This window comes from Orycteropus afer, unplaced genomic scaffold (assembly GCF_000298275.1).
Source record: "Orycteropus afer afer isolate SDZICR_OR568_19922 unplaced genomic scaffold, OryAfe1.0 scaffold00107, whole genome shotgun sequence".
NCBI classification, from domain to species: Eukaryota; Metazoa; Chordata; class Mammalia; order Tubulidentata; family Orycteropodidae; genus Orycteropus; species Orycteropus afer.
This window is the reverse complement of record NW_006921694.1, coordinates 6,526,575-6,540,005: the sequence shown is the minus strand read 5'-3', so window position 1 is coordinate 6,540,005 and position 13,431 is coordinate 6,526,575. Positions and strand designations below refer to the sequence as shown.

Below are 13,431 nucleotides of genomic sequence, written 5' to 3'. Positions count from 1 at the left end.
GCAAATTCACTTTCCATACAGCAGTTCACATATACTTTGCACATTTGGTACACTGTCCTTCTCTTCACCCAAATCAATACCTATCTAACAGTGATCCCTACCCTCCTCTCCCACCCCTGGTAACCAACAAAGGAAATTTCCTTCCATATATAAACCTTTCCTTGACTTTTACAATAATAGACTAATACAGTATTTGTCCTTCTGTGATTGACTTGTTTCACTCAGCATAATGTCCTCCAAGTTCATCCACGTGATGCAGTATTTTGCAGATTCTACGTTATTCTTTAGGGTTGCATAGTATTTCAATGTGTGTTATGTACCACAGTTTGGTTATCCAATCCTCAGTTCAAATCACAATAAAAATTTAAAAAAAAAAAAAGTACACCATCTTTACTTAAGATCCTAAATTGTGACAAATAATAAGAAAAGCAGAAAGCCCAAAGAGTTAAAAATAGATTTTTAAGGAAAGGAAGATGTGCCAGCTATCTACCTATTGTCTCTCAAACCCAAGTCTGCTTTTTAATAGTGTTCTATGATGGCTGGCTAGGGGTTTGGACATACTTCCCAGACTCTTCTTCTAGTTGGCTCTGTTCATGTTTTGACAACAGTAGGCACTGGTGGGAGACTGGAAGGTGGGAAGAAAGGGACTCTCTTTTTCCAGCTCCTGATTTTCAGAGCTCCTGACATCAACCCCGGAATACTTCTTGTCATCTAATTGCTAACTCTATCACAGAGTCCTTGACTCCCCTAGAGGTCACAGCACCAGCTATGTGGGGCCAACCCCTCACCCTCAGGTTTAAAAACCAAGCACTTCCTGGTACCCCTGCACCAGGCTCTATTAATACTGCCTCTCCCCTTTTGTTCCCTTATTCCAAAGGGTACTTAGCTCCTTCCTATAGTTACTAATCTCTGAGTTACTTCAGCACTTGCTGTTTGCTCTTCCAACCTTCCAACACACATTTGTAACCAAGACCCTGTATTAAATCCCTTCAGATAGCTAGCCTGGTTTCTCTCTGCTACCAGATCCTGACTTCACAGGACAATTTCTACCTTAATAATTTTAATCTAAGGCACAGTATTTTCTTCTAATTACCTTCAACATTTGGTTGTTTAAGTGCTGAGATTGGTAAAGCTGTAGGTGAAGTATTATTGGATGTCTGAGTCTCCTGGAGAGCCTGGGCAATGGCACTTTCATCAGAATGATTAGATTTAAGATTAGAACCAGTTGGACTCATCATCCTTTCAAATGCCTGAGCTATAAAGAAAAAGAAATATTAAAATCTCAGATGTTTTTGAACTTTAAAGTAAGTTAAGTACTCTATTTTCCAAGTTGTTAAGGAGAAAGAAATAAATGGCTAAGCAAGAAAAAAAAGTGGTACTTAGCAAAGATAATGTCTGAATAACTAGCACAGGCTCTTGCTTTAGTTGCCTGCACCCCATCAGTGTTGCTGTTGTGGGTGCCATTCAGTGGGTTCCAACTCACAGAGATCCTACGTACAACTGAACAAAACACTGCCCCGCCCTGTATCATCCTCACAATCACTGCTATATTTGACCCCACTGAATCAGGCACATCAGTATTTTAACATTATATTTAGCATATGTTTGATATCTACTAGAGAAAATAATCTGTTTAATATGACTGATTTTGCCCTTGTACACCTAAAGCATATTTCCAACATGTTGTTGTTGTTATTTGCCGTCGAGTCGGCCCCGACTCATAGCGACCCCTCCTTGGGTTTCCAAGGCAGTATCACTACGGAAGTAGGAATGCCCAACCTTCCTTCCAACATAGTTCAGAGTTATTCCTTTAAGACACAAATCATATCACATTATCCTCCACTTAAAATTCTTTGGAGGCTTCCCAACTGGAGTAAAAAATTGATGTTATTACAGTGACTCACAAACTCATTCCAAACCCATTGCTGTTGAGTCCATTCCAATTCCTATGGATCCTACAAAACAGAAGAGAACTGTCCCATAGTTTCTAAGGCTGTAATCTTTATAGAAGCAGACTGCTGAATTTTTCTCCCAGGAAGTAACTGGTGGGTTCAAACCACAGACCTTTCAGTTAGGAATACAGCACTTTAATCACTGTGCCATCAAGGCCTAAATAATCTGCATTCCCTACTCTCACCACCTTCCTGGTTACCTGTTTGACTTCATCTCTAATTATAATTCCATTTGCTCACTATGATCTAGACACCCAGGCCTCCTTGTCCTAGAACAAGTCAAGAACTCACCTAGCTTAGGGTCTTTTGCTTTTGTTGTTTCCTCTGCCTAAAACATTCTTCCCAAGATACTCATGTAACTCTAATCTCACATTTGTTCAAGTCTATGCTCACATGTCATATTATCATAAAACCTTATCCTAACTACTTTATAAAAAATACTACCTCTCTTTTCACCAATCTGTTACTATCTTCTCTTACATTGTTCTGTTTTCATTTAGGGTATAATCACCATCAGAGATTCTCTTTGCTCACTGTTTTATCTTCCCCCTATGTTCAAAACCTCCATGAGAACAGGGAGTCTATTTTATTCTCAGCTGGTGCTCCAGAACCTAGAACAGTGCCTGAATACTGCTGAATGAGTTTTCATCTAAACAAAATGAAACAGAACAGGTAGCTTCATCAGTTCTCCAAACTGATCTGTTATAAATGCTGCCATTACTAGAATAGTGCTCAATGAGAGCATTCTAACGAAATGGCTCCCACTAACCAAATGAAATCTAACCATCTTACTTTGGATTTGAAAGGAGATTTCCAACTTGCCCCAAATCTACCTACTGGCACTCCTGTGGGTGTTTTCTTGAAACTCATGGTTTCAGCACAACTTCCTTACTATCTCCAATCTTTATTCAAACTATCTCTTTCTTCCAATCTTTTGTGGAAGGTATCTCACAAACCCTGGGCCATCTATTATTACGTCTTATTAATAAGACATTTTTCCTACACTATTCTAAACCCTGAAGTTGATAGTAAAATAACCTTTATTTCCTTGCGGTATATAAACTAATAATAAATAAAACAATCAATGAAATCTCATGTTATATCAAAATAGAATATATAAAACAGATAACTAAATAAATTTGTTTCCCAACATTATCCCTGATCAATCAATGCTTGATTTCAGTATCCTTCAGTGATTATATCTTCACTCTTCAGGCCTGACAGTCAGTATATTCCTCAATGATCATCCCTAAATACAACCTGTCAACTGAAATAATGCTTTAAATTTTTCATGGCTGTTTTTTTTTTTTTTTTTTAAGTGGGAGAGATAATTACATAGGAGTTTGCTCTAATATTTCTAAATTCTAGCAGGCTGCCTTGGACAACAGTACCAGTAGCTGTCTTTTGGGCTACTGAAACACCAAAAGAAAAAACAGAACAGTAAGCACTTAAACTAACCTCATCGTAAACAATAATGGTAATAAAGAAATATAGAAAGGTTTATATTCTATAATCTTTCAGAGCAGAGGTCAACAGCAGGGAGGAAGGCAGCTTACCTCAGGCTAACAGACTCACATCAGAGCTTTTTGGAGAATTGCTGAAAAAATTTATCTTCATTCAAAAGAGAAAAACAAATTATTATCAGGTATTTATTCTCCTGGCTAACAGGAAGCAGTGCCCGAGCTAGTGCACAGGTCTGGTTTTAAAAAGTCCCAAGTAATTTTTGCTGGGAATAAACTGTCAACAAAACTTAGAAAATGCCAAGAAGCATTCCAAAGAACAAACATGTAATTTTTGAGGGAGAGGGGAAAGAGATGCACATATAACACAAAAACTGTGAGAACTCAAAATAAGACCACCAATACAACTGCTGATCATGGCAGCTAGCTAGGGAGCCAGAGAAACAATGGAAACATACACACATAAAATTCTCAAGTTTCAGAAGGAAAAAAATACATGAGGTAAAAATATGCAAATAATGTGGCAGTCCTGTGAACTTATCTATAAAATCATAAATATTTTCCCCCGACCTTTTATTCTTATTTTAGCTTGTAACTTACTTAGGCTGTTATTTCTAAAGGGTGCAAACTATGACCTTGTCTTATGCTATTAATATATAATAATGAATACTATTTATTGGTAGGTATTCTATTAATGTTTAGAATATGCTGATGAGAATGACAGTGATGATGACAAAAATAAATAGGCAGGTGAAATGTAGCATTTAGGGACTTGGTACCTGTTAAAAGTTAATGAACTGCCACTCCAGAAACTGAATGCTTCCTTTCCAGACTGGTAGTATTAATTGTGAGAGTGGAACAAAAAGAAGAGAAACCAAGGCTTGGGATGTCCCACCTAAGCCAGATAAGTCAACACTAGGTCCTTGCCTTAAGAAAATAAAGAAGTTTATCTTTGTCACAATTCAATTGTTTTTAAGATATATTCAATTACTAGAAGAAAATATGTCAAGTTAACACTCACCTTTACTAATAGTCTCAAAGCAGACTACACATACTCTTGCTTCCTTTTCTAGGTACTGCAGTTTACATTTCCTATTGCAACAGACACCACAAAATACCTGTTAGGAAAAAAAAAAAGGTTTTTGTTTTAAACAAACTTATACCTACTGAAGGTAGGGAAGGGGAAGAGACCCAAACCCTAATTAAAAACCACTTTATTATACAAATCATTTTTCTAATTACCATAATTTTGGGTAGTTTTTATTTTACTTTATTACTTAAATAAGGTTTCTGCAATTTAGTATCATATTTCTGACAAGGAGAATTCCTCTAATTCATTTCTATGTTGATCAGAAAGGGGAACAGACTTTTTTAAGTTCATAATTAAAAAATTTTCTGTGATTCTTTATTTAGAAGTTTAAATTGGATTTTAGTGTTTCTGAAAGAACACAGTTGACCTAAAACAAACGTATTTAAATGACTAAAAAATACAATATTATTCCCACAGCTATCCCTAGAATTCAGAGGGTTAGCTCAGTCAGAGTACAAATGAGCTTCAGCATTCCTCTGCAGGTCTAGTCACTCTTCAGTGTTTCCCTAGGCACCAACCACAACACTAACTACCAACCATGACCTTAAAAATATGTATTAGGGAACAAAGGGGACTGAGTTTGGAACATCCAATGTGTCAGTGACAGAGAATTATGGACACGCTTTTAGACCGTATAAAAATTAGTAATTAAATAAAACAAAACAAACAAAAAAACAACTCACTGCCATCAAGCAGAATCCTACTTAAAGCAACCCCTATGGGAGAGAACAGAATTGCCTGATGGGGTTTTCAAGGCTGTAAATCTTTTCAGAAGCAGACTACCTCATCTTTGTCCCACAGAGTGGCTGGTGGGATTGAACTGCCAACCTTCTGGTTTACAGGAATGCCTTAATAACTGTACCAGAGCTCCACAATAATTAGTGTTTGTCATTTCCCAGCATGTAGTACCCATGACACTGTGATTATTTATTCACCTATCAAACAATTAGTAAAATGACAATGTTTTCTATATTACCACTGGTAGGCAGAAAACCACTGACCTTAAACTAATGGACTCTTTTAATCATCTTGTTAATCAGCGTTTTCTGTCATATCAGATTTCATTAAAATGTTCTCAAAGTACAAAAAGATGTAAAGATTTTCGTAACTTACTTTCCCACATGCTCTGCAGTGGTGTCGTCGTTTTGTAAAAGTAAATTTGACTTGGCAGTTCATACAGTTTGGAGCTTCTGAATCAGGAACCCAAGGAGGCTGTTTCTGTCCCAAAACCAAGCCTTCTTTGCAAGGTTTTTCAGGTAAAGATTCTTCGTTTGCAGGTACAAAATTGGATCCAGTTTCAAAATTACTTTCTATATCAATGTAATTAGAGTTGAAGCTAACCTGAGGATCAGTTGCGGACTCTGTAACATCAGTGGTTGGGGCAATGGCATCTGCTACAGTGGACTCACTTTCGGACATATTTGGATCATCCAGTTTATTCAATTCCTTTGAAGTCCTTTCTTTGGATGGAAAATTAAACAATTGCTTAGGCCTGGCCCCTCCTATATGAACAGACTGACAACTAATATCAGAAGTTGATAACTCATTTGTAATCTCAGACTTACTGCTAGATAATCCTTGTTCAGTGGGAACTGTGCTTTTTTCCCCTAAAGAAAGGCCATCATTTTCTGCTGTATTTTGTTTCTCGATTGAAATATTAATACCTGGACTTCCCCCAGTAGCTCCTCCTTCAGCACTGAAATAGATATTACTGATGTTTTCATCATCTAGGCCTTTCACAGCCACCTGATTCATTTGAGATTTGGGGTCAATTACATTTTCTTCAAAAGACTTTGTGTTAGTAGTCTGAAGATACTGGTTGGTCAGAAAGGCATCAAGTTCAGCATCACTAATTAATGCGCTGCTTTTTATGCCTTCATCAATATTAAAGTAATCTAGGTCTTGCCCATTGGTATCATTGCTTGAAAAAGTGAAGCCTTCACAATAATTAGGAAACTCTAGGGCACTAGCACCAGAAAGCTCCACTGCAGATTCTGTAGCTGTGGAACTGCTGTTATCAGGGTAATTCAAAGATTCTACTGTGGTTACTGTTTGGTCAAGATCTACTCGTCCATCTCCTACTTTTTCAGTTAATGGCTGATGAACTATGTTTTTACATTTTTCCTGTTTTAAAAGATCAGTCTCCTTAAATGGTTCCCCACCTAGAATAACATTCTTTTGCATGTCTTCATGCACAATTACCACATCTTCTATGTTATCTTTATGCTCACTGTGAGGTAAACAATAACCATGTGCTTTACTTTCAATTAATGATCCACACAAAGATCCAGATACTGGAAGACAGGACAGTGAGTACTGTATATCTTCACTTGAAACATGTAAAGTTGAAGAGGAATCTTGAAGTACATCATTATCTTTAATGCCTAAATTTCTTGAGTTTTCTTTTACAGATTGTTTTATAAATAATGTAGTGTTATCTTCCTGAAAGGAAAAGTCAGGTAATCTGAAATTTTCATCTCCTGAATTAGAATCATTTAAACATAAACTTTCATTTTTTTGCATATCACAAGGCAAAACACCTGTGCTGTCTCCTTTTAAACATTTGGTGGCAGCTGCGACTGCTACATCCACCTCCTCTTTTACCGAACAGCTATCAACTTTTAATGATTCACAAGGCTGGTTCTTGTGTTGTAGGTTGTCTTTGGCATCAAACATTTTGGAACTTTGTTGAGTTAAATCAGATGGTATGTTAAAATCAATAGGTTCTAGCTGGTCAGATATCTCTTTATTCTTTAAATTTTCTGTTCCGCTGAAATTACATGAATCTGAAAGTGTTGTCTCTATGTTTATACTCGATTCTTTGGTTCCACACATTTCTCTATTTTGTAATTCAGAGTTGACATCATTCTGTTCCTCTGTGACAGTATCACCACCATGATCTTGTGAAGAAATACAGAAAGTACCTGACAGTAAAGATAAATCCAATCCAATCAAAGAATCTGCACTAGACTTAAAATCATCTGGCAATAATTTAATATCTTCTTCACTATTAGTTGCATGAACTAGGTTACCCATGTCACTTATCAGATCACAGACAGGTTTACTACATCGCCCCATATATAAAGGCTTGATTTCATCTGAAGTACCACTATCCACAGAAGAAAGAAGATCAAGTCCTGCTACATTTTTTTCATTTTCATTTTGTATAGAAGTTAGTCCCTCAAGTCTTTTTTCACTCAGGGCAATCTGATCTGCCTCACAGCATGTTTCTGCTGCTGTATAACTATTAATGCATTGCTGATCCTTTGGTAGCAGTGAAGTTAGCTGTGAGGAAGCCAACTCTGAAGAAACTGAGCAGTGATTAGAATCATACTCATTCTGTGCATCCTGGAGATAATCTTGTTCATCTGATTAAAAGAGAGACACAGCATTATTCAAGACAGCAAAACAAAAGAAAAATTAATATGAAGATGTTACGTTTTCTAAGACTTCTAAACTAGATAAACTCCTCCTTCTTTAGCCCATAAATATATTGTCCTTTTGTACATTAGTGATAACCTCCAAAACTAATTTTATTTGGCTTTAAGGTACTTCCCGGTTTTTATTTTAGAATGTAGCTATCACAAAGTGGTAGGAATTGTACTCAATAGCCCAGCTGCATTATAAAAACCAGACTAAGGAACTGCAGATAAACAATCTACTTTCCTTGTTCACCCCTGTTGGATCCTAGTCCTCATGCTAACATGAGGAAAATACCATCTCTTAATAGTAATGAAACACCAGTTTACACAGAGCTTTCAAGCTGCTTTTAGCTTGTTCATATGTTGGTTTTAAAGACCTTTCTTATATCTAAATTTGTATTTGGAGAGAAACTTCTAGTTTCCTATTTATTTTTCTGGGTGTTGTTTCCAGTCAGTATAATAAACTACCATGCTATAATGAAAATAAGTAAACTTTTTATAGAAAATAACAATGTGGTCAATACTGAAAACAAATTTTGCTATGAGTAATCCATACCTGAGATAACTGAATTACAGACTTTTAAAAAAATTCCATCAGTGGGAAAAATGAAAAACTAACAAACCTGGGTTCTGTTCAAAATCATCAAGGAGTTTGTCCAAGTCACTGACTGCTGCTTTAAAATAACTGTCCATCCTACCCGTAGATTTATTCAGAATTTGACTCTTGTATGCCTAGAAAATAAAAAGTATGATATTTCACTTAATTCTTTAACATATAAATATTATAAATCTACTATATGACAAGAAATATAGTCAGGGATGAGAGAATAATAAAATTAAAAGTTTTGTTTAAATGCATCTACAATTTCCTTGGTGAAACTGCCTGTGTATCCACACAAAAATGCCATGCAAAATAACTCTAATATAACAACTGCCTATATAAACTCAGAAAAGTTAAAACACATCTAAATAATTTATGGGTCAAAGAAGAATTAATAATGGAAAGCTAAAAATACTTATAAATACTACATATAAAATATACTACATAAAATGAAACATTACACATAAAAACGTGTGGCATTACACAAAACTCGTACTTCAAGGGATACTAAAAGCCTCAGTGAAAACTACTAAATCACAAAGATAAAGCAGCCAGAAAGAAAAGGACACCTTAAAAGGAACAACTATCCTAGGAACAGACTTAAAAAAGCAACAATGGAAACCAGAAAACAAAGAAACAATATATTCAAAGAACTGAGAGAAGACAGCAATATATACCCAGCAAAAACAAATTTTCAAGAACTAGAGTGGAAAAACAGAAATGTTCAGATAAACAAACACAGAGTTTATTCACGCAAAGCATCTAAGAAAACTTCTAAAGAGTATACTGCAAAAGAAAATGATCCCAAAGAAATACATGAGGGAAAGATCACATCAATAAAAGCAACATGTAGATAAATCTAAATAAACATTATTTAGGATGACAAATATTTTATTAGTCCATTATTGTAAAAAGTCAAGGAAAGGTTTATATATGGAAGGAAATTTTCTTTGCTGGTTACCACGGTTGGGAGGGGAGCGGAGGGAACACTGCTAGATAGGTAGAGATAAGTATTGATTTGGGTGAAGAGAAGGGCAATGAACCAAATGTGAGTGATCAACACAGGAGCACTGAAGAAGAGGAAGACAGAGAGAGGTACATAGGAGATACAGACAACAAAAATGAACCCTTTCGGACATATAGTACTGTGCTGTCAGTAATGGCAAACACTGATGGCAAACAATGACCTACGGGTGGATGGATGGGTGGCCAGGTTGAACTATTAGGTATGTCTATGCAGGGGGGAGTGTGCCCATGACCATGTATAAGGTTGGCAGACAAGGTTTCTACAAGTGTTTGGTATGTTCTGTAAGAATTCCCAGGTATGTAGTAGAGCTGACAAGGGACAAGGATGTAATAACTTCTTGGCACAGCCAGCTACCCAGAGGGAGCAAGTAGTTGGACGTGTGGCCTCAGGACCATGGTCGCAGGGGACATCAAGCTCAATTGGCATAATATACTAGACAAAAACATTGTTCCACACCCTACTCTGGTAAGTAGCAAATGGGATCTTAAAAGCTTGCAAGTGGCCATCTATATTTAATGATGGGTCTCTCTTCGTCCAGCGCAAAGAAGAACAAAGAAAACCAAAGACTCATGGAAACAATTAGTCCAAGCAACTAATACACCATAATACAATGAGACCCATATGACCATGAGACCAGAAGAACTAGATGGTGCCTGGCTACCACTGTCAACTACTCAGAGGGGGCTCTATGTAGGAGATCCTGGATAGAATGGGAGAACATTGTGGAACAAAACTCAAAATCATAAAAATAATAAAAAGGACCAGGTTTGCTGGTCTGATAGAGCCTGGTGGAACCCCTGAGGCTATGGCTCCTAGCTGCCCTTCAAGTCTGGAACTGAACTCACTCATGTGGCTTCCAGCCAAACAAAGACAGGCATATGAGCTGAACATTTACATTAGGTAGCTACACTCCTTGGAGAGATCAATCATAGGAAAACAGAAGGCCTGTGTGTGCACAGGGAGACAGCTCAAGGGTGAGGGGCAGGAATGCATGGGAGGGAAAGACACAGAGAAGAGGTAACTATCAGGAAGAAGTGTGAGGGGAGCTGTTACCTTGTGGGAAATTGCAGTCAATGTCATGAGACAAAGTGTATGTGAACTGCTGAATGGAGAATGAATTTGCCCTGTAAACTTTCACCCAAATCACAGCAAAATTTTTTTAAAAATCTAAATAGACATTAATAATAATAATATCACATTTGTGAGTTTAAGAAAGATATGAGTAAAAGAGACTTCAAGAGTATGTAAAATGGTAGAAGAGTGATAGATAGCAAAAGTCTTTTAAGAAGTTACTAAAACTCATTCCTTTACTAGGTATATATCCTAAAGAAGTGAGAGCCATGACAAGAACAGACATATGCACACCCATGTTCATCACGGCACTATTTACAATAGCCAAAAGATGGAAACAACCTAGGTGCCCATCAATTGAGGAATGGATAACCAAATTTTGGTACATACACACAATGGAATACTACACAACCTTAAACAATAACCTAGAATCTGCAAAACACCTCATAACTTGGATGAACTTGGAGGACATTATGCTGAGTGAAATAAGTCAATCACAGAAGGACAAATATTGTATTAGTCCATTATTGTAAAAATCAAGGAAAGGTTTATCTATGGAAGGAAATTTTCTTTGTTGGTTACCAGGGGTGGGAGGGGAGGGGAGGGGAGGGGAGAGAACACCGTTAGGTAGGGATAAGTATTGATTTGGGTGAAGAGAAGGGCAATGTACCAAATGTGAGTGATCAACATGGTGGCATTGACAAAGAGGAAGACATAGAGCGGTACATATGAGGTACAGACAACAAAGATGAACCCTGTTGCAAATACAGTACTACATTGTCAGTGAAGGCAACATGGGTATACGGGTGGATACATGGGTGGACAGGATGAACTATTATGTATGTCTATGAAGTGGGGAGTGTACCCAAGACCATGTATAGGATTGGCAGACAATGGTCTCATAAGTGTATTTGTATGATCTGAATTCCCAGGTGTGTAGTAGAGCTGGCAAAGGGCAAGGCTGTATTCACTCCTTGGTCACAGCCAGCTACCCAGAGTGACCAAGAAGTTGAACCTGTGGGCTTGGGACCATAGTCACAGGGGACAGCAAGCTCAACTGGCGTAACATAGTACACAAAACATTGTTCCACCTCCTACTTTGGCGAGTAGCGACTGGGATCTTAAAAGACTGCAAGCAGCCATCTAGATGCAACGATGGGTCTCTCCTTGTCTAATATGAACAAGAATGAAGGAAACCAAAGATTCATGGAAAGAATTAGTCCTAGCGACTGGTACACCATCCAATCTGCAGCCTATACGATTATGAGACCAGAAGAACTAGATGGTGCCCAGCTACCAATGTCAACCACTTGGAGGGGGATCTATGTAGGAGACTCTGGAGAGAAAGGGAGAACAATGTGGAACAAAACTCAAAAGCATTTGGATAAAAAAAAGGGGGGGGGGAGGACCAGGTTTGCTGGTCTCATAGAGCCTGGTGGAACTACTGAGACTATGCCCCCTAGCTGCCCTTCAGGTCTAGAATTGAACCCACACCTGTGGCTTCCAGCCAAGCAAAAGACAGGCATAGGAGCTGAACATTTACTTGAGGTAAACACACTCCTTAGGGAGAACAATCATGGGAGAAAGAAGGGCTGTTTATGCACAGGGAGACAGCTCAGGGGGCAGGGGTGCATGGAGGAATGGACACAGGGAAGAGGTGACTGTTGAGAGGAAGTGGGAGGGGAGCTGTTGCATTGTGGTGAATTGTGGTCAACGTTATGAGGCAAAGTGCATGTGAACTGCTGTATGGAAAGAAAATTTGCTGTGTACATTTTCACCCAAATCACAGCAAAAAAACAGAAAAAACAAACAAAAAAACACAGCTACTAAAGCTAATAAATGAATTTAGCAAAGTTGTGAGGTACAAGGCCAAGAAACAAAAATCAGTCAGCAATGAGCACTGTGAAAAGTAAAGTAAGAAAACAATTCCATTTACAACAGCATTTAAAGAATAAAATTCCAAGGAATAAATTTAACCAGGGAGGGGAGAATAAAGGACTTATACACTAAAAACTATAAAACATTACTGAAAGAAATTAAAGAAAATCTAAGTAAACAGAAAAATATTCCATGTTCATGAAATGGAAGACTTCCTGTTGTTAAGATGTCAATACTACCCCATGCAATCTATAGATCCTATTCAATTCCTATCAAATTCCAAGAGCGTTTTTGGCAGAAAAGAAAAAGCCAATCCTCAAATTCATGTGGAATTGAAAAGGGACCTAAATGATCAAAGCCATCTTGAAAAACAACAAAGTATGAGGACTCATGTAAACATACTATAACCTGTTGCCATCGAGTCATCCCAACTTAGGGCAATGCCATGTGTTATAGAACAGAACTACTCTATAAGGTTTTCGTGGCTATAATCTTTATGGAAGCAAATTGACTGCCAGGTCTTTCTTCTATGATGCTGCTGGGTACCAACCTTTAGGTTAGTTATTGTTGCTGTTGTTATGTGCTGTCGAGTTGGACCCAACTCATAATGACCCCTCCTTGGGTTTCCAAGGCAGTATCACTACGGAAATAGACTGCCCAACCTTCGTGCCACCCAGGGATCTCAAAACAGATTGGTATTAATATAATGGCAGACACACATGCCAAAGGAATAGAACTGACAGTCCAGAAATAAACCCATACATCTATAGCCAACTGATTTTCAACAAGAGTGCTAAGTCCATTCAATGGAGCAAGAACAGTTGCTTTAAAAAATGGTGCTGCTTGTGGTACTGGTATAACAACAGAGAGACAGACCAATGGAACAGAATCGAAAACTCAGAAATAGACCCATCTATGGACAGCTCATCT

The 13,431-nt window shown here is 37.6% G+C and overlaps 1 protein-coding gene across 1 annotated transcript in view; it reads right to left on the bottom strand.

Moving 5' to 3' along the window:
- ZFYVE16 (zinc finger FYVE-type containing 16) overlaps window positions 1–8,617 on the bottom strand; it is a 48,729-nt gene extending 40,112 nt beyond the window's left edge. The window contains exons 1-4 of the mRNA XM_007943464.2: window positions 8,548–8,617; window positions 5,616–7,870; window positions 4,434–4,530; window positions 1,094–1,255 (exon numbers count right to left, since the gene is read on the bottom strand). Of these exons, the coding sequence (XP_007941655.1) occupies window positions 1,094–1,255; window positions 4,434–4,530; window positions 5,616–7,870; window positions 8,548–8,617 (2,584 nt within the window). The remainder of the gene's footprint in view (window positions 1–1,093; window positions 1,256–4,433; window positions 4,531–5,615; window positions 7,871–8,547) is intronic.
- Between the last annotated feature and the right edge of the window lie 4,814 nt (window positions 8,618–13,431).